The sequence below is a fragment of the Jatropha curcas genome, chromosome 5, assembly GCF_041381405.1.
Source record: "Jatropha curcas cultivar XTBG-Jc1 chromosome 5, XTBG_Jcur_1.0, whole genome shotgun sequence".
Classification (NCBI taxonomy): Eukaryota; Viridiplantae; Streptophyta; class Magnoliopsida; order Malpighiales; family Euphorbiaceae; genus Jatropha; species Jatropha curcas.
In genome coordinates this window covers 5,663,473-5,684,943 of record NC_143155.1, presented here as the reverse complement: position 1 = coordinate 5,684,943, position 21,471 = coordinate 5,663,473, and the positions used below count along the sequence as shown (strand labels likewise).

Genomic DNA, 21,471 nt, shown 5'->3' with positions numbered 1-21,471 from the left:
GAGGTAAAAGAATAATAACAAATTATAGTGAATGATAATGTTACATATTAATAATAATACTATAATGCATTCTTCTATTCTGCAAATATATTAAAAAAATAATATATAGAAATGACACTGATTTAACCCATAAAGAAGTGAGCTATGAGTTAAATTTGTTCGATGTTAAGGCTTCATAGTCTATGGTGAAGTAGGACCAAGCTTATGGGCTTCCACTTGAGCAATGTGTTGTATGTTGATACATTTTATAAAATGTATTTGCTGCAAAACCATAATTTCCCTGAATTGAGAACTCAAACTTCTGAATATAATGTTCAACTCTTTGCCATTATCCCATATAGTTGTATCACCACGGCGTGGTTTTTTTTTTTTTTTTTTTTTTTCAGGCTGAACCTGAGTGGAGACAGGCACAGTACCTTAAGAAAGCAATTGAAGGCCAGATTAGAAAAGGTTACAAACAACAGTCAGTCACAACTTACCCCCTCCTCCCTACCCAAATAATTATGATGATGTGTTCTATTGAAGATGAAATGGTTTTTCCTCTGCATTTGTTGTTTTTGCACAGATGGTTTTATTGGTATAATTGGTATAGGCATTGCTGCTACAGCTGTGGGACTGGTTGCTGGCGGGCTTGCTGCACCTTTGTCACGAAGGTAACTGACTATGCCTTTCATTTCCTCCAGTGTATAGAAGCAGTGCACTAAGCACATCCTTGTTCTTTTGTTCTTTGCATTGTGTATATATTAAACAATGTTGGAGAGGTTGCATTTTTGCTCACAGAATTAACAGATTTCTCCTTTAAATGGTTACGAGTGCCTACTGATTCCTCCTGAGATTTTCTCTACTTGTTTTTCTTCCTTACCTTTTATATATATATATATATATATATATATATATATATGTATGTATCTTTGGAGAGCCCTTTAAGATTGAATTCACATATGCATATGAAAACTATGGATGCAAAGCTTTAACAAGACAGAAGTTTTGTGATGGTTGAATATATAAATTTAATTTTGAATTTTGTTACTTATGACGTTCTCGACTTCTAATTTGAGCCATCAAATACTTAACTTATAAAGTATCATTTATTAAAAACTTCAACTTACAAAATCATTCCATGAATATGCAATTTATAAAATTAGATTAATTAAATACTTATTAAATAGTTGAAAATGTAAATTTTATTGTTTCAAGTGTTAGTTTAGATAAGTGTATAATGTCATCAAAATTTGTAAGGTCATTTACAAAGTTCGTTAAAGTTACAAAATTTAAGTACAAGGATAAATTTATATATTCGGTGGAGCATAAGTTTCATTTTAGATGGTAATTTTTGTATATCATTAACAATGGTTAGAAATTGTTGCCTCAGCAGCCAAATTTAGCTGTGCACTGGGGAAACCATCTCTGGAGATCGTTCCAATTTTTTTTTTTTCTTTTAATCTTTGGCTTGAAGAAATTATTATTTTTATTTGGCCCTCTAAAAATTTTTGAAATTTTTTTTGCCCCCTATGTTTGATTCCTGCTACACCATACACCTTAAGCATATAGATCATCACTATCTCAAAATATGAGGTTAGAACAACTCATCACTCTAGGATTACAAAACATCACCATAAACATTATGTAATATAACAAAGAGATAGAGAACTCAAAGATAAACCAAAAAGTTTAATTTTCAGTCATAATAATTTGATTCCCTTTTCAATACATGCATGCTAATTATATTACTTAGACAACTCCCCAAGTTTATACTTAACATTATAAATACTACAACTGATATTTATGTCTTCTAATGTGTCTCTATTCAAACTAAAGATGGATAAATAAAGATAAGTCCAAACACATCCCAATTACTTATTAATTACTCTCACAAAGGCTAAATTGGATTGTCTTACTCTTGTGCTTCATCTGGCATTAGTTAATTTGCTCCTTTGTCACCTAAACCTGCAGTAAAGAACACACTGTTTGTATAACAGTAAGTAAAAGTAGAATAACAGCTCCAATAACAGAAATTCCAGCCCACGGAGTGTTGAAATACTTCTGCTTCAAATTTGCCTTCCATTTGTGCCAAGAGGTTTTGCAGTAGACATTCAAATCTTCAATTAAAACAAGATAATAGAACTTATTTGAGAAGAGAATATTTTCTTTGTCAATGTTACGAAAAAGAATTGCCACGGCTTCATTTCCCTGCAACCCATTTTCTGCAATTCCATTTTCTGTAATTCCATTCTCGACAAGTAATTCCACATCCCTTGAACCATTCACAAGCTTAGCCATTAGGGCAATATAGTCACCAACATAATTATCTAAGCAATTACATTGCTCAAAAGCTTGTAGATTTCTCAATACACTTTCTGTATGATCATTTATTGCAAATCGAGGAATTTCCAAAATCCCATTTCTAAATTTTATGTCAAATATATTTTTGCTTGAACTCGCTCGAAACTTAACTCCAGCTTGGTAGAGCTCTGTTATACTTGGTATTACTAGCATTTCTATGTCCTTATGTGGCTGCAATAACTCCGATGGCTTTTGACACTTTCTTATCAAATCAAGTATATGTTTTATCTCATTAGAAGAACAATTACGAATCTCCAAAATATAATCCATCGCCCATGAATCCCATATATTTTTGAATAATTCGTAGACGAGCTTTAAAATAGAAATTTTTCCAAGATGCATTTGTATATTAGATAGCATAATTAAGTCTTCAAGAACGAAAAACGGAATTTGATTCTCAAGCAACAATAAATCAAACCTTATATCCCGAATCAACCATGGTTTATTACATACGCGATCACTTTTATCTTGCAACTCTATAAATGAAAACTTTAATAAAATCATAATAACGAAGATCGCATCTAGCAATATCATTTTCACAAAATCGTAACTATTTAGTTTGATATTTTCTGCATAACAATTTCGTAATCTATCTTCATTTTCCCCAACAAATTTAATATAGTCCTCTAAATTTATCTCGCTCAGCTGAAGAAAATCTTGCAAGTATCTAAACTTATGTTCTTCCATTGCTTCTAGATTTTTTTGGGCATGGTGAAACGGTCCAATACAGACTACACGAGGTGTGTACGCTTTGTCGTTTTGACGCAGTCGATCAGGCACTCTGTAGATGCAACATTCATCTGATAAAGGATGCATAATTTCCAATTTGTGTCTTATTTTTGTTGCTAACTCGTTAATATTAAGCAAAACGTGACTTCTGTTTTCCATCTGTTCGAAAATGAGAAAATTACAATAATGAATAATTAAAAGAATATTAAGCAATAATTGCTTATATATCCACCGATGTAAATTTACGTGTAGTGAGTTTATGAGTTGCTAGTTTTAATATTGCAGTGAGAATATTATTTTAATTTCTGTTAGGATTTATTTAGCATATACTAATGCATTATTACTAAATTTTAATAAAATTCTTATTACTTTCATTCTCTGTAAATTTATATGCTAATTTTTCATAAATTATATTTTATTTCGATCCAGATATTGCTAGTTTTATGCTGTAGAGTTTATAAGGATTATAGTGTGTAATAAAATATTATTTAATAAATCATCGATCATCGATCAGTTAATGACGGAGTTAGGAATTAAAATTAAAGAGGCTAAAAAAATTTCAAGAGTCAAGGGGGCGAAATTGAAAAATATTACTATTTTAATAGGTAAAATAAAAAGATTTTAATATTTTATTAGTATTTTTTTAAAAAAAATATTTTGTTACGGGCCACCCTTGGACTCCCTAGCTCCATCAATCGACCCAGTAAAGATAGAGGGTGAAGGGTTAAAGAGTTGACCGAAGTTGAACCAGTATTTAATTAAATATATATTAAATATAAAATAAAATAATTTGAAATTAACAAATTTCATCAAAAATTATGTATGTAAATTAAAATAGATTGAAAATTTTAAAATTTCTTAATTATAATAATTAAATTTCACTGTAGTAATAATTTTAGCAAATAGTTTAAAATAAATATTATATTAAAATAAAATAAATAGTAAAAAATTAAATAACTATACGTATTACCTTACTAGTAATATTAGATTGTTCAATAATTATATATATATTGACTAAATAAATAGATATTTAAAAAAGAAGTTAATGTTGCATTTAGTATAAATGAATTTAAAATATGAAATTCATTTGTAAATGAATTTTCATGTTTGATAATCATGTATGAAATAAATTCACAATTAAATATTCATTTGTTTCTGTTTTCTAAAATATCCTCGAAATAATAATTTTATAAAAATAAATAATAAATACTAATTATATTCATGCTATGATATATAATTTTTTATATTTTTATTAAAATAAATATACAAAATAAAAATAATATTAATAAAATTATTAAATTTAATTTAGTGATAAATGTATATTTAACTTGAATCTCTTCTCACCATAATAAGAAAAAATACAAAAAAATATTAAAATAAAAGATGAAAAATATTAAAATAAAAAACACAATAATAAGAAAATATTTTTCTAAAATTAATTTTTTTTTAAATGGTTTTAGTCAAGTTTGATAAAATATATAAGTTTGATAAAATTGGAAAAATGACCTTGAAGAAGAAGACGGGTAGTTTTGTCATAAATGTTTGATGACTTGGTTTTGTAGAATTCATTTGAAAATTCAACCTATTTTTGTGGATTTGATGTAGTTATGTTCAATTCCATATTATTGAATTCCTAGAATTGAAATCTACATTTTCTTTTTCATTCCAAACACAAAAATATGATTTCTAAATGAATTCTATAAGATTTTGTGAAATTCACTTATTACAAACAAGGAGTAAGAGTATTATTAAATAAAATTATTTTTATAGATAAGAGAAAAATATATAATTTGAGAAAAATAAGATTCTATAAAATAAAATAGAAACTTATTGATATCAGCAATTTAAAGGTCGAATAAAAAATGATATAATATTTGAGAAAAAATATAATTAATTATAAAAAAATATTGAAAATAAATAATTTTTTAAAGTAATTTAATACAATAATTACAAGACCTAGTGGTTAGCACTTTATTACTCTTAGCATTAGGTCATGGGCCAATATCTATAAAAAGTATTTTGAAAAAAATATATATACTAGTTAAAACAGTCAGTTTTGAATAAAAGAAGATTTGAGGGTAAAACCGACTCCTCTTAGTTCTTGATAACCAGTCCCGTTAGGCATTAAAACCATGATTTAGACTTTTTTTTTTTAGTATTGGAGACGGGGAATTCGAAACTGGATATATTGCCAAATTTTATATGGACTTACCATTAAGTTATACTTTGGTGTGCATGATTCAGATTAATTTGAATGAGTTTTTAAGTATTTGTTAAAGAATAAAGGCTCCATTTTCAAGAGTTGAGAATATAAATGAAGGATGATTTTACCACAAATAATTAGAAGTAGTTTCTAGTTATAGTACCATTAATTGGGCACCATTGATGTGGAAGACTAGAATGGATATTAATGATAATAGAATGGGTGAGTCTATGACATTCAGCATCTAAAGTTAAAGCACTTGTTTGGCTTGTAGGTTGAATAGTGACTTGCAGAAATGATGAACCAGGTGATAGCTTAATATTGGTCAATGGTTCATTACTAAACTCCTTAGACCAGAAATGATAAGGTCATCTCCTATATAGGTGATCATGGGAAAATTTGTCCCATAGAAGTTATTCATAAGGGAAAATGTTTTTGGCCCAACTTAGGTCTAGTACAAGTTTTGATGGAAAAGTTGAAATGACAATATTGATCCTATTAGTTATGGGAAAAACTTACCTAGGCTGGGTCCATAGCCTCGTTTATAGATCAAACCAATGAAATTAAAGACTTTTATTAAAAGGGAGGTATTTCTGACCTTGCATTTGAAAAAAAAGATAAAGTCAAAAAACTTTTTAAAAAATTTTTAGTTTCATTTGTTTGGTCTATGATTGATACCATGAACCAGGTCTATGCAAGTTTTTTTCATTAGTTATAGAGAAATGCGAGTAGGAGAGAGAATAAAAATGTGTAAAGTTATATTATTACTTTCTTTTATTGAATTTAAATTTGTGTCTGGCACAAGTTGTGTCATTTAGAAAGACTCTAAACACGATTATTTTATACAATAGTCTATATTTTAATTATATGAAGAAATCTAAAGTAATAAAAATAAGTTTGTGAGAATTAAATGAATCATCAAGTTTCTTTTCGCTTTTGTTATGCATAATCTAACAAAGATAATAAGTTTATATACAAGTGTGGAAGCTTCTAGCTGTAGTTTGTTGTTGCTGCTACTAACAATCTAACAAATTACCCAGCTAAGCACTAACAAACAAAAAGCTCAGTATTAGCATAAATAGCTGTATAACTAAAACTCTGCGTTTCATTTGATGACATCTACTGTATGAGATGTGCTGTCGTTTTGTTCATTCCACACCGTTTCATTAAAGCAGGTTTCATCTTCTTATAGTAGCTGAAGCTAACTTATCATTACGAGTATCTTTAATCCTTAACTATTACATATAATAAACATATAAATAATTAAGTTTCATTACATAAATTAATGCATGAACTTTACAAGAAATACCTAACTATACTCTTAATTTATAAATTGACTCAACGGATCTTCAATTTGTAAAATTATAATTATTGAATATTTCAACTTATAAAATAACATATATTGAACTCAAATTTAATAGTATTCAATTATCAAATTAAAGTATTGTATTCAGCCAGTGGTTATATATCTTTTAATAAAGAATGACCATTACATTTAGCTACTTTAGTTATTAACATTTAATAAATATATAATTTTATAAGTTGACGAGTTAACGTATTCGACAGATACAATTTTACAAGTTAAAGTGTTTAATATATATAATTTTACTAATTGAGAAATTTAATGAATTGATATGAAAATTAAGGGTAACATTAGATTTTTATTATAAAATTCAGGTATCAATTCATACATTTGTCCAAGCAATTAACTAACAACAATGATTTTTTGGTATTTTCGGTTTGTATATGTAAAATATTAATTTGATACGTAGTTATTATAATTTTGGAAAATATAATGATACATTTTTTAACTATTCAATAAGTATTTAATTAATTAAATTTTATTTGGAAAAATTTTATAAGTTGCAAATGAAGTTCGTATTTTGTGTTCACGTATATTAACCAGATATCTCTTTCCTAAAAATAAAATTGCAGAAATTCTAGTTTATACTTTTCAAATTCAAAAAAAAAAAAAAAAAAAAAAAAAAAAAAAAAAAACATGCGCAGAGTAGGCAATGCAATTCCTTGTATATATATCTTTGTTCATATTTATTTCGATAAATATACTGATTCTTAAAATGAATGGAGAATGAGAATAAAATAAATAAAAGAAAAGTAAAAGTAAATATAAAAACCTGTTGATTGATCTCTGCAATGATGACTTGAAGCTATTTTGCAGATGGGATATTTGTCCTTCTTCCAAACAACCAAAGCAACAATGGAGGAGAAGAGATGCTAGAAGATATTTGTTTCCTATCCATTGACTATTCGCGTTTTTTTAAAGAGGAAATAATTGCCTATGCCAAATATTACTAAAATACCCTTATCATATACATTATCTTACTAAAATACCCTTACAAGATTATAAGATTCCCTGTTCACAGATACCAAGATTTATTGTTCATCGCTAATTAAATATATAGTTGAATTTGATTATTTGATTTGAAACTAATTAACTCACTAATTCTATAGCTTGTTAATTTAAATTTTTTGTCCTTTAGTGTTAATTTGTTAATGAGAAGTTCACCTTGCTCCATAATTCATCATATTATTTCTTGTATAATTTATCATATCATTTCAAGTTAATCTCTTTCAAGTATCCAATTTCGCATATAATATGTGTATTATGAGAGGTTTTTCTTTTTTTTTTTTTTGGAAGATATGTTGAGTTATGAGGGTTAATTTTAGTTTATTTAATTTTTTCATTGTGTGATTTATTAGTTCTACAAGTTGAAGAAACCAAACAAAAAGATTGATGAAATATATAAATAACTTTTTTTTTTTTAATTGAGCGTTTGATTTTGTAGGTTGAAGTACTAAAAACTAAATAAATTGTTAAAATACTGCAAATAGATAATGTTAAATCTTTGAAGTACGAATCAATAGTACAATAAAAAATATTATATCTCTCTCGCATTCAAAAAATAAAATAAAATGAATACTATTAGGGAAAATTATTATTTCATTCCTGAGCTTTTACATAATTATTTAAGTAGTCCTCAATATTTATACATATATTTATAACGTCTCTGAGGTTTGCCACCGTCATATTAATTGGTCCTTTCGTAAAAAAAATACAATTTTTCTGTTAATTTTGAGCAGAAAAGGTGAAATTATCCTTTGGAAAAATAATTATTTCGTCCCTGAGGTTTGCCATAATTATTAAGTAGTCCTTTACATTTATACAAATATTTATAACGTCCCTGAGGTTTACTTCTGTCATATTAATTAGTCATTCTATAAAAAAAATACATTTTTTCCGTTAATTTTGAGTGGAAAAGACGAAATTATCTTTTATAAGTTTTCATTGATATTATTATTAATCCATTTCCTTTAAAATACCTGAAACAGTAAAAAAATAAATTTCATTATAACGTATAAAAAGATTTATTCCAGTTAAGTACTAACTCGAGCTATAGGCTCCTCACATATAAGTAAAAAAAATCTGGTCAAAATATTAATATTTTTATTTCATTTTTAGCTTCTGAAATTTTAATAGCAAATCTTATCTATCTCAAATTCTATTCTCTATTGTATTAAATACTATTCAATCTAGAAAAAGCTTTGGTCAAAATTATACAAAGAGGACAATTCAACAAAGGAGAAAAAGAAAAGAAAGGAAATTGAAGTTGTTTACTTTGTGTCTATCGATGATTGATTTGTTCATAAAATTCAAATCAGGCCCACAAAAGGGAGCAAAGGTGCTCCCTCTCCAGTATTGAAAGGGACTCGGTTGCCATCCCATTTCGCCCATCAAGGGTAAAATAATTCATAATATATAAGAGAAGAGATAACACAATAAAATCTCATTATAATGCTCCGTTTATTTCCGTAAAACGATTTGTAGAAAAATAATTTGCTGAAAAATATTTTCTATGAAAAATATTTTCCGTGAAAAATATTTTTCAAATGACTTATTTTTCATTCTTTAGTTATAATATTGAGAATTAGTTAAAAATATTAAAGTTTTTATCTCATAAGACCATAAAAAATATTAATAATAATAGAAATTTATAAATTTTATTGTTAAATATGAGAAGAATATATATATATATATATATATATATATATATATATATATATATATATATGAAAGAGCTGGTGGACACTGGTGGCGGCAACTAGCGGTGGTCGTCGGTGGTAAATAGTGATCGGTGGTAGTGACTATGGTATTTAATAATTAAAAAATATGGATCTATAAGGCTTTTTAATGTCTAGAAAATATATTAATCTCTCGAAAATGGAAAGTTATTTTTCTTAAAAAATGACTTAATTTCTTTTGACCAGGAAAATATTTTCCTTTGAATTATTTTTCTGAACTCTCCAAACAACGGAAAATTATGAAAAATATTTTCATGCAAATTATTTTACTGAAACAAACGGAGTCTAAGAGTATCAAAAACACTCAAGAACTATCAATCAGGATAAATCAAAGGAGAAAAAGAAAGGAAAAAAAAAAAAAGAAAAGAAAAGTTGATTAATAAACTTTGCGAAAATATAGAGGTGAATTTATGACCTATAATAAACTTTGCAATACTTGATTAATAAGCTAAATTAATAATTTCAATAAATTAATTAAATAATATATTTTTAAAAGTTCTTGCATAATTCTATGGTTCCGTTCAATATTATGAATTAAAATTTTGCTAATTTTATAAGTTATGATAATTTAACTGTGTTAATCACGCGTCCATTTTTCCTTCCTTTTTTTCTACATTCAAACGTATGTGGGTTTTACACGTTTGAATCTCTTCTTCTTTTTTTTTTCTTTGACCAATAATAAAAACGTGTTTGTTTGTTTTTTTTCTCTTTTTTTTTCAAATGTGTGGGTCCCACATGTTGGAGGGACCTCACAACACTCTTGACAGCACTGGCAGCCCTCTGAAATTAAGAAAGAAGCTGTATCTTCTAGCTGTTGGCTATTACAGGAGCAGCAACTATACAAAGAGCAGGAGGCTGGTGGAAGAATGTTTCAGGGTATGATAACAAATCTTAAAGAAACCCACAACCCCTTGAGGTTATCCTGTACTTGGAGGAAGAGGTAAAAGAATAATAACAAATTATAGTGAATGATAATGTTACATATTAATAATAATACTATAATGCATTCTTCTATTTTGCAAATATATTAAAAAATATTATATAGAAATGACACTGATTTAACCCATAAAGAAGTGAGCTATGAGTTAAATTTGTTCGATGTTAAGGCTTCATAGTCTATGTGGTGAAGTAGGACCAGGCTCATGGGCTTCCAATTGAGCAATGTGTTGTAAGTTCATACATTTTATAACCATAATTTCCCTAAATTGATGTTGTGACGGTGCCCATTCAGTGAGAATCATATTCGAAATAAATAAAAAAAAGAAGAAAAGAAAACGAGGTATGTCCCTCCAACATGTGGGACCCACATACTGTTGAAAAGGAAGAAGAAAATTGAAGAAAGAAGAAAATTTTCTTCGATAAGTGATCTATTTTTCAGTGTACGCGTGATTAACCGTCCACCTCTTCTATAAATAGGAGATGGCGCTGGATCTTCAACACACAAAAACACAAGCAAAGCAAAAGAAAAAGGAGAGATTTAGAGAGTTTCAGTTTTAGAAAGGGTTCTAAGACTAGGGTAGAGAAAATAGTGAAGATAATTTGGGGTATTTTTGGGAAACACTTTTGAGTGCCACTATTTTTGTATTACTCTCTTTGTAAGCCTACTATTTTTAATAGTGGAAGAAATATTCGTTGTTTGTCCCGTGGAAGTAGCCCTAAACAATTAAGGGTGAACCACGTAAATATCTGTATGTCATATTTATATTTTTTCGCTGTGTTATTATTCTCGTAAATATATTGCTGGGGCCCTAACAATTTAGAACTCAAACTTCTGAATATAATATTCAACTCATGCCATCATCCCATATAGTTGTATCACCACGGCGTGGTATTTTTTTAGGCTGAACCTGAGTGGAGACAGGCACACTACCCAAATAATTATGATAATGTGTTCTATTGAAGATGAAATGGTTTTTCCTCTGCATTTGTTGTTTTTGCACAGATGGTTTGATTGGTATAATTGGTATAGGCATTACTGCTACAGTTGTGGGACTGGTTGCTGGCGGGCTTGCTGCAGCTTTGGCACGAAGGTAACTGACTATGCCTTCCATTTCCTCTAGTGTACAGAAGCAGTGCACTAAGCACATCCTTGTTCTTTTGTTCTTTTGTTCTTTGCATTGTGTATATATTAAACAATATTGGAGAGGTTGCATTTTTGCTCACAGAATTAACACATTTCTCCTTTAAATGGTTACGAGTGCCTACTGATTCCTCTTGAGATTTTCTCTACTTGTTTTTCTTCCTTACCTTGTATACATATATCTTTGGAGAGCCCTTTAAGATTGAATTCACATATGCATATGAAAATTATGCATGCAAAGCTTTTACAAGACAGAAGTTTTGTGATGGTTGAATATATAAATTTATTTTTGAATTTTGTTACTTATGACGTTCTCGACTTTTAATTTGATCTATCAAATACTTAAACTTATAAAGTATAATTTATTAAAAACTTCAACTTACAAAATCATTCCATGAATATGCAATTTATAAAATTAGATTAATAAAACACTTATTAAATAGTTGAAAATATAAATTTTATTATTTCAAGAGTTAGTTTAGATAAGTGTGTAATGTCATCAAATTTGCAAGGTCATTTACAAAGTTCGTTAAAGTTACAAAGTTTAGATACAAGGATGAATTTATATATTCGGTGGAGCATAAGTTTCATTTTAGATGGTAATTTTTGTATATCATTAACAATGGTTAGAAATTGTTGCCTCAGCAGCCAAATTTAACTGTGAACTGGGGAAACCATCTCTGGAGATGGTTCCAAATTTTTTTTTTTTTTTTTAATCTTTGGCTTGAGAAAATTATTATTTTTATTTGGCCCTCTAAATTTTTGAAATTTTTTTTGCCCCCAATGTTTGATTCCTGCTCCCTGCTCCACCATACACCTTAAGCATATAGATCATCACTATCTCAAAATATGAGGTTAGAACAACTCACCACTCTAGGTTTACAAAACATCACCATAAAGATTATGTGATACAACAAAGATATATAGAACTCAAAGATAAACCAAAAGGTTTAATTTTCAGTCATAATAATTTGATTCCCTTTTCAATACATGCATGCTAATTATATTACTTAGACAACTCCCCAAATTTATACTTAACATTATAAATACCACAACTGATATTTATGTCTTCTAATGTGTATTACTAACTCTATTCAAACTAAAGAAGGATAATTACTTATTAATTACTCTCACAAAGGCTAAGTTGGATTGTCTTACTCTTGTGCTTCATCTGGCTTTAGTTAATTTGCTCCTTTGTCACCTAAACCTGCAGTAAAGAACACACTGTTTGTATAACAGTAATTAAAAGTAGAATAACAGCTCCAATAACAGAAATTCCAGCCCACGGAGTGTTGAAATACTTCTGTTTCAAATTTGCCTTCCATTTGTGCCAAGAGGTTTTGCAATAGACAGTCAAATCTTCAATTAAAACAAGAAAATAGAAGTTAGGGCCGAGACTATTTTCTTTGTCAAGGTTACGAAAAAGAATTGCCAAGGCTTCATTTCCCTGCAACTCATTTTCTGCAATTCCATTTTCGACAAGTAATTCCACATCCTTTGAACCATTCACAAGCCTAGCCATCAGGACAATATAGTCACCAACATAATTATCTAAGCAATTACATTGCTCAAAAGCTTGTAGATTTCTCAATAAACTTTCTGTATGATCATTTATTGCAAATCGAGGAATTTCCAAAATCCCATTTCTAAATTTTATGTCAAATATATTTTTGCTTGAACTCGCTCGAAACTTAACTCCAGCTTGGTAGAGCTCTGTTATACTTGGTATCACTTGCATTTTTATGTCCTGATGTGGCTGCAATAACTTCAATGGCTTTTGACACTTTCTTATCAAATCAAGTATATGTTTTATCTCATTAGAAGAAGAATTACGAATCTCCAAAATATAATCCATCGCCCATAAAGCCAATCTATTTTTGAATGATTCGTAGACGAGCTTTAAAATAGAAATTTCTCCAAGATGCTTTTGTATATTAGATAGCATAAATAAGTCTTCAAGAACGAAAAACGGAATTTGATTCTCAAGCAACAATAAATCAAACCTTATATCCCCAATCATCCATGGTTTGTTATATATGCGATCACTTTTATCTCGCAACTCTATAAATGAAAACTTTAATAAAATCATAATAATGAAGATTGCATCTAGCAATATCATCTCCACAAAATCGTAACTATTGAGTTTGATATTTTCTGCATAACAATTTCGTATTCTATCTTCATTTTCCCCAACAAATTTAATATAGTACTCTAAATTTATCTCGCTCAGTTGAAGAAAATCTTGCAAGTATCTAAACTTATGTTCTTCCATTGCTTCTAGATATTTTTGGGCATGGTGAAACGGCCCAATAGAGACTACACGAGGTGTGTACGCTTTGTCGTTTAATTGCCGCAGTCGATCAGGCACTCTGTAGATGCAACATTCATCTGATAAAAGATGCAAAATTTCCAATTTGTGTCTTATTTTTGTTGCTAACTCGTTAATATTAAGCAAAACGTGACTTGTATTTTCCATCTGTTCCAAAATGAAAAAATTACAATAATGAATAATTAAAATAATATTAAAAGAGTATTAAGCAATAATTGCTTATATATCCACCAATGTAAATTTACGTTTAGTGAGTTTATGAGTTGCTAGTTTTAACATTGCAGTGAGAATATTATTTTAATTTCTTTTAGGATGAATTTAGCATATACTAATGCATTATTACTAAATTTTAATAAAATTCTTATTACTTTCATTCTCTGTAAATTTATATACTAATTTTTCGTTAATTATATTTTATTTCAATCCAAATATTGCTAGTGTGTAATAAAATAATATTTTAATAAATGATATTGTCATTCTGTTATCTCTTAGTAATTAGATTAATGTTTTAACCAGCTAAATCATCGATAGAGTTAGAAATTAAAGCTAAAGAGGTTAAAAGAGTTTAGGATTAGTGTTTAATAAAATATTATTTTAATCAATGATATTGTCATTCAGTTATCTCTTAGTAGTTAGATTAATGTTTCAGCCTACTAGATCATCGATAGAGTCAGAAATTAAAGTTAAAGAGGTTAAAAAAAATTTCAAGAGTCAAGGGGACGAAATTGAAAACTATTACTATTTTAGTAGGTAAAATAAAAAGATTTTAATATTTTATGAATATTTTTTAAAAAAAATATTTTGTTAGGGCCCACCCTTGTACTCCCTAGCTCTATCAATGTAGGCATGGCCATATTACGGTTCCGGGAACCGAAACCGTCGGTTCAAACCTGCCCGGAACCGTAACCAGAACCGGTGAGAACCGGAATCGGGACGAACTGGAACCGGAACAGGAAAATTCTGGTTCGGTTCCGGTTCCAGAAAATTAGGAACCAGAACCGACGGTTCCAGAGAACCGGTCGGAACCGGACTGGAACCGCCGGTTCTCCGGTAGGTTCGAACTGGCGGTTCTAGCCATTGTAAACTATCAAACCTGGTTTCTTTTTTTTCTTTTTTAAATTTTATTGTGAAATCTCTTAATTACCCCTCCCAAAAGCCATAAACGGCTACATAACGGCTAGTTTCAAGGGTATTTTTGAAAAAATGAATTTTTGGATTTATTATAAATACCTCATTTTATTTACAAATTCATTACAAAAAAATCTCAACTCTCTCTACTTACTCTCTCTACAATATACTACACTCTCTACTTATTCTCTCTACAATATACTACACTCTACTCTATATTATTCATTTATTCTTCTCTACTCTACAATCTCTCTTATTAAATAATTATTCTCTCTAATTTTTTTTATTCAATTTTCCAAATTATATCTTATTATCATATAATGCCAAGTGGAGGAAACTCAAATTCGGGTAAGGGCAAGGGAAATATTGGAGAATCATCTATCCCTACAAACGACATCTATGATATGATTCCCGACCAATTTAATTTTGAGGGTTATCCAAATGAAAATTTGGAAATTCCAACTCAAGAATCTGAATTTAATGAGCAATTATAAGAAGATGAAGAGCAAGAGCAAGAGCAACGAGCACAAATTGTTGCAAGAGCAAGACAAAGTTCCGACATATTCGCCATTCATTTCACAAAAAAATTCAAAGGTGAGAAAATATACGATGTAATTTGCAATTATTGTGGAAAATCTTATAAATTTAAATAAGCTGGCGGCTATGGATCATTTTGGAAGCATTTGGAGACAAAACATCCAACAAAAATAGGAGTTGATTGGTCTCAAACACAAATTTCCGGGTATACTTCTAACCTTTCTTTATTTAAATATTCTAAAAAAATACAAAAAGAAGAATTAGCAAAAATGATTTCTATGGAACATTTATCTTTTAGTTTTGGTGAAAAAGTAGGTTTTAATAATTATTGTCAAAAAGCTTTAAATCCTTCTACTAAAGGAGTACTAAGAAATACTGTAAAACGAACTATTATTTCTTTATATAATAAAGGAAAAAAACAGTTAGAGCTTTTATTTTCTCAAATGAAAATTCGTGTTTCAATTTGTTGTGATGTTTGGAGTGATCATTGGCAAATGCATTCTTATATTGGTATTACATGTCATTGGATTGATGATGATTGGAAAATTCAAAAAAGAATTATTGGTTTTCGTGTTTTTGATGATAAATATACTGTAAATAATATTTATAGAGTAATTGTTTCAATTTTAGATGAATATAAGTTGACAAAAAAAATTTTTTCAATTTCATTTGATAATGCTTCTGCAAATACTAGATCAATTATTGAACTTAAAAAAATTTGTGAACCAAATATTGGTGGTAAATTTTTTCATATAAGATGTGCATGCCATGTTTTAAATTTATGTGTACAAGATGGTTTGAAAATTCTTGATTCTTTTATTTCTTTAATTAAAAAAGCTATTTCATATTTATGGACACATCCCCAAGTGATGAAAAGTTGGGCTAAATTTTGTAAAGAAAATAATAAAAGACCAAAACGTTTTCCAAGGGATGTCTCAACTCGTTGGAATTCAACATATGAATTACTAAACGAGTCTTTTTCTTATAAAGAATTATTATGCTTTTTTTGTTACTAATAATATTGAGGATATTAATTTATATCCACAAAATTGGGAGATTTGTGCAAAAATTTTAGATATTTTAAAAATTGTTAATGATGCTACTTATAAATTTAGTGGGGTTTATTATCCCACATCTCATTTATTTTTACCTATGTGTATTAATATTGTTACTGCACTCCAAGAATTTCAAAATGATGATTTATTAAAAGATTGTATTTTTTCAATGAAAAAAAATGGTTATCTTATTTTAAAAATATACCACCCCTGTATCTTGTTGCTATTGTATTTGATCTTAGATGTAGAATGGATGTTTTATGTGATTATTTGACTATTTATTATGAAGTATTAAATCTTGATGTAGAAGATAATGTTAATATAAATGTAGTAATGCATGAAGTTAAACAAAATATTATGCAATTATATAATGAATTTGTTCAAGTTTCTAGTTCATCTACTTCTACTTCTACTTCTTCTCAATCTAATATTCAACAATTTCCAACACAAAGGGTAAGTGGTGTTGGTGTTGCTCAGCAAGTTTTACTACAAAGACAAAAAAGAACAAGGGAATTCAGTTCTATTTCTGAATTTAATAATTATCTAACAACTTCTTTTGAGTTTGGTGATGATTATGCAGATATTGATTTTCCAATTTTAGATTGGTGGAGTCGTCACGCAAATACTTTTCCAATTCTTTCTTTACTTATAAAATAAATTTTAGCAGCTCCGGTCTCCACTGTTGCGGTTGAACAAGCTTTTAGTCAAGGAGGAAACATACTTAATAAAACACGATCTCGTATGACACCCGATTCATTAGAAGCATAATCATGCGTGGATGATTGGACTAAGGTCGAACTAAGAGCCCAAGAAAATCCAAAAGAAAATGAAGATTTATATGATTTATACAATGGGTCCTCAACGAGAACATCAACCGGTGGTGCAAATAGCGATTAAGGTAAAAGGGGTGAAATTGGTATAAGATAAGTAAGAACTACGTGGGCTTTGATTCCTCTAAACCCCAAGAGGATACGTAGGCAACTTAATTTTTTTTTTTAAAAAAAAAAAAATTAAGTTCAAGCCCTTTTTTTTTTTAAATTATGTTCAAACTTAAAAAAAAAAATAATAAATTCAGTTGAAATTTTTTTTTTTAAAAAAATAATTATGTTCAAGTCTTTAAAAAAATAAATTTAATTGAAGTATTTTTTAATTTTTTAGGTGTATTTTTTAATTTTTTATGTTCAAATAATTTTTTTTTAAACCGGTCTTCAAAATTTAAAATTTAAAATTATGCAATTCGCCGAAAAATCAATCGGAACCGTCGGTTTTGTAACCAGAACCGAAACCAGACCTTTTCGGTTCGATTCCGGTTCCAGTTTTTTTGGAACCGGAACCGCCGGTTCCGGAACCGTGGCCATGCCTATATCAATGGACCCTGTAAAGGCAGAGGGTGAAGGGTTAAAGAGTTGACCAAAGTTGAACCAGTATTTAATTAAATATATATTAAATATAAAATAAAATAATTTGAAATTAATAAATTTCATCAAAAATTATGTATGTTAATTAAAATAGATTGAAAATTTTAAAATTTCTTAATTATAGTAATTAAATTTCAATGTAGTAATAATTTTAGCAAATAGTTAAAAATAAATATTATATTAAAATAAAATAAATAGTAAAAAATTAAATAACTATAGTTATTACTTTACTAGTAATATGTGAGTGTTCAATATATATATATATATATATATTGATATTGAACAAATAAATATATATTATTTTAACCTCATAAAAAAACGTTAATATTGCATTTGGTATAAATGAATTTAAAATATGAAATTTATTTATAAATGAATTTTCATGTTTAATAGTCATGTATGAAATAAATTCACAATTAAAGATTCAGTTTTTTCTGTTTTCTAAAATATCCTTGAAATAATAATTTCATAAAAATAAATAATAAATACTAATTATATTCATGCTATGATATATAATTTTTTATATTTTTATTAAAATAAATATATAAAATAAAAATAATATTAATAAAATTATTATATTTAATTTAGTGATAAATGTATATTTAAATTGAATCTCTTCTTATAATAATAAAAAAAATATAAAAACATATTAAAATAAAATATGACAAATATTAAATAAAAAAACACAATAATAAGAAAATATTTTTCTAAAAATAATTTTTTAAATGGTTTTGGTCAAGTTTGATAAAATATATAAGTTTGATAAAATTGAAAAAATGACCTTGAAAAAGAAGAAGGATAGTTTTGTCATAAATGTTTGATGACTTGGTTTTGTACAATTCATTTGAAAATTCCACCTATTTATGTGGGTTTGAAGTAGTTATGTTCAATTCCATATTATTGAATTCTCATAATTGAAATCTACATTTTTTTTTTTCATTCCAAACACAAAAGTATGGATTTCTAAATGAATTCTATAAAATTTTGTGAAATTCATTTGTTCCAAACAAGGAGTAAGATTATTATTAAATAAAATTATTTTTATAGATAAGAGCAAAATATATAATTTGAGAAAAATAAGATTCTATAAAATAAAAAAGAAACTTATTGATATTAGCGATTTAAAGGTCGAATACAAGAGATATAATAATTGAGAGAAAATATAATTAATTATTAAAATTATTGAAAATAAATAAACTTTTTTAAGTAGTTTAAGACAATAATTACAAGACCTAGTGGTTAGCACTCCAGTACTCTTAGCATTAGGTCATGGGCCAATATCTATAAAAAGTATTTTGAAAAAAATATATATATACTAGTTAAAACAGTCGGTTTAGAATAAAAGAAGATTTGAGGGTATAACTGACTACTCTTGGTTCTCGATAATCAGTCCCGTTGGGCGGTAGATTTTTCTTTTGAGTACTAAAAACAAAGGATTCGAAATTGGACCTATTACTAAATCTTATATGGACTTAATAGGCTATGCTTTGATGTGCATGATTTAGAATAATTTAAACGAGTTTTTAAGTATTTGTTAAAGACTAAAAACTATATTTTCAAGAGTTGAGAATATGAATGAAGGATGATTTTCCCACAAATAATTAGAAGTAGTTAGTTACAGTATCATTAATTGGGCACCATTGATGTGGAAGACTAGAATGGATATAAATGATAATAGAATGGGTGAGTCTATGACATTCAGCATCTAAAGTTAAAGCACTTGTTTGGCTTGTAGGTTGAACAGTGACTTGCAGAAATGATGAACCACATGATAGCTTAATATTTGTCAATGGTTCATTACTAAACTCCTTAGACCAGAAATGACAAGGCCATCCCCTATATAGGTGATCATGGGAAAATTTATATCATAGATGTTATTCATATGAAAGGACAATATTGATCGAAAAAAAAGCTTATCTAAACCGAATCCATACCTCATTTATAGGCCAAACTAATGAAATTTAAGATTTTTATTGAAATAGTGGTATTTCTGACCTTGCATTTTAAAAAAAAAAAAATTTAAAAAATCTTTAATTTTATTTGTTTGGTCTATAATTGAAGTCATAAACCAGGTCTATGCAAGTTTTTTTCATTAGTTATAGAGAAATGCTGAGTAGGAGAGAGAATGAGAATGTGTAAGGATATATTATTACTTTCTTTTATTGAGTTTAAATTTGTGTCTGACACAAGTTGTGTCATTTAGAAAGACTCTAAACATGTTTATTTTATACAATAGTCTATATTTTAATTATATGAAGAAATCTAAAGTAATAAAAATAAGTTTGTGTGAATTAAATTAATCATCAAGTTTCATTTCGCTTTTGTTATGCATAATCTAACTAACATGTTCTTAAAGATAATAAAATGTTTGAGATTAATAATGTAGCTATTAGAAATCTTAGCTTTGGAGATTTCAACTTGATTGTATTGATTAACGAAGAAAAGTTTATATAACTAACAAATTACCCATCTAAGCACTAACAAACAAAAAGCTAAGTATTAGCATAAATAGCTGTAGAATTAAAACTCTGCGTTTCATTTGATGACATCTACTGCATGAGATGTGCTGTCGTTTTGTTCATTCCACACCGTCTCATTAAAGCAGGTTTTATCTTCTAATAGTAGCTGAAGCTAACTTATCATTACAAATATCTTTAATCCTTAACTATTACATATAAATAATTAAGCTTCATTATATAAATTAATGCATGAACTTTATAAGAAAAACCTAACTATACTCTTAATTTATAAATTGACTCAACGGATCTTCAATTTGTAAGATTATAATTATTGAACATTTTAACTTATAAGATAACATATATTGAACTCAAATTTAATATTTTCAATTATCAAATACAGTATTGTATTCATCGAGTGGTTATATATCTTTTAATAAACAATGACCGTTACATTTAACTACTTTAGTTATTAACATTTAATAAATATATAATTTTATAAATTGACGTGTTAATATATTCGACAGATATAATTTCGATAAATATACTAATTCTTAAAATAAATGGAGAATGAGAATAAAATAAATAAAAAAGTAAATATCAAAACCTGTTGATTTATCTCTGCAATGATCACTTGAAGCTATTTTGCAGATGGGATATTTGTTCTTCTTCCAAACAGCCAAAGCATCAGTGGAGGAGAAGAGACGCTAGAAGAGATTTGTTTTCTATCCATTGACTATTCGCGTCTTTGTAAAGAGAAAATAATTGCCTATGCCAATATTACTAAAATACCCTTACCATATATATTATCTTACTAAAATACCCTTACAAGATTATAAGATCCCCTGTTCACAGATACCAAGATTTATTGTTCATCACTGATTAAATATATAATTGAATTCGATTATTTGATTTGAAACTAATTAACTCACTAATTTTATATTCATTCTGCTTATGTAGCTTGTTAATTTAAATTTTTTGTCCTTTAGTGTTAATTTAATTTAATTGTGTTAATTAAATAATATCATTACTAAAATTGAAAATACGACGTCTCCAGCTAAAAAGTAAAAATAATTCATATTATATTTTTGG

The 21,471-nt window shown here is 27.7% G+C and overlaps 2 protein-coding genes and 1 pseudogene across 2 annotated transcripts; 1 reads left to right on the top strand and 2 right to left on the bottom strand.

Annotated features, from left to right (window-relative positions):
* Nucleotides 1-1,669: 1,669 nt before the first annotated feature.
* On the bottom strand, nucleotides 1,670-7,516 carry LOC105635966 (UPF0481 protein At3g47200). Its single transcript, XM_037641040.2, has 2 exons — nucleotides 7,411-7,516; nucleotides 1,670-3,231 (listed from the first exon to the last, which is right to left on the bottom strand). Exon 2 carries the CDS (start codon nucleotides 3,229-3,231, stop codon nucleotides 1,942-1,944), a length of 1,290 nt encoding a protein of 429 aa, XP_037496968.1. The 5' UTR covers nucleotides 7,411-7,516; the 3' UTR covers nucleotides 1,670-1,941.
* Nucleotides 7,517-10,111: 2,595 nt separating this feature from the next.
* Nucleotides 10,112-11,410, top strand: LOC149496127 (mitochondrial fission 1 protein A pseudogene; annotated as a pseudogene).
* Nucleotides 11,411-12,357: 947 nt separating this feature from the next.
* On the bottom strand, nucleotides 12,358-21,110 carry LOC119371262 (UPF0481 protein At3g47200-like). The gene is made up of 2 exons (XM_089721052.1): nucleotides 20,987-21,110; nucleotides 12,358-13,932 (listed from the first exon to the last, which is right to left on the bottom strand). The coding sequence occupies exon 2, from the start codon at nucleotides 13,930-13,932 to the stop codon at nucleotides 12,658-12,660; it is 1,275 nt and encodes a 424-aa protein (XP_089577178.1). The 5' UTR covers nucleotides 20,987-21,110; the 3' UTR covers nucleotides 12,358-12,657.
* Between the last annotated feature and the right edge of the window lie 361 nt (nucleotides 21,111-21,471).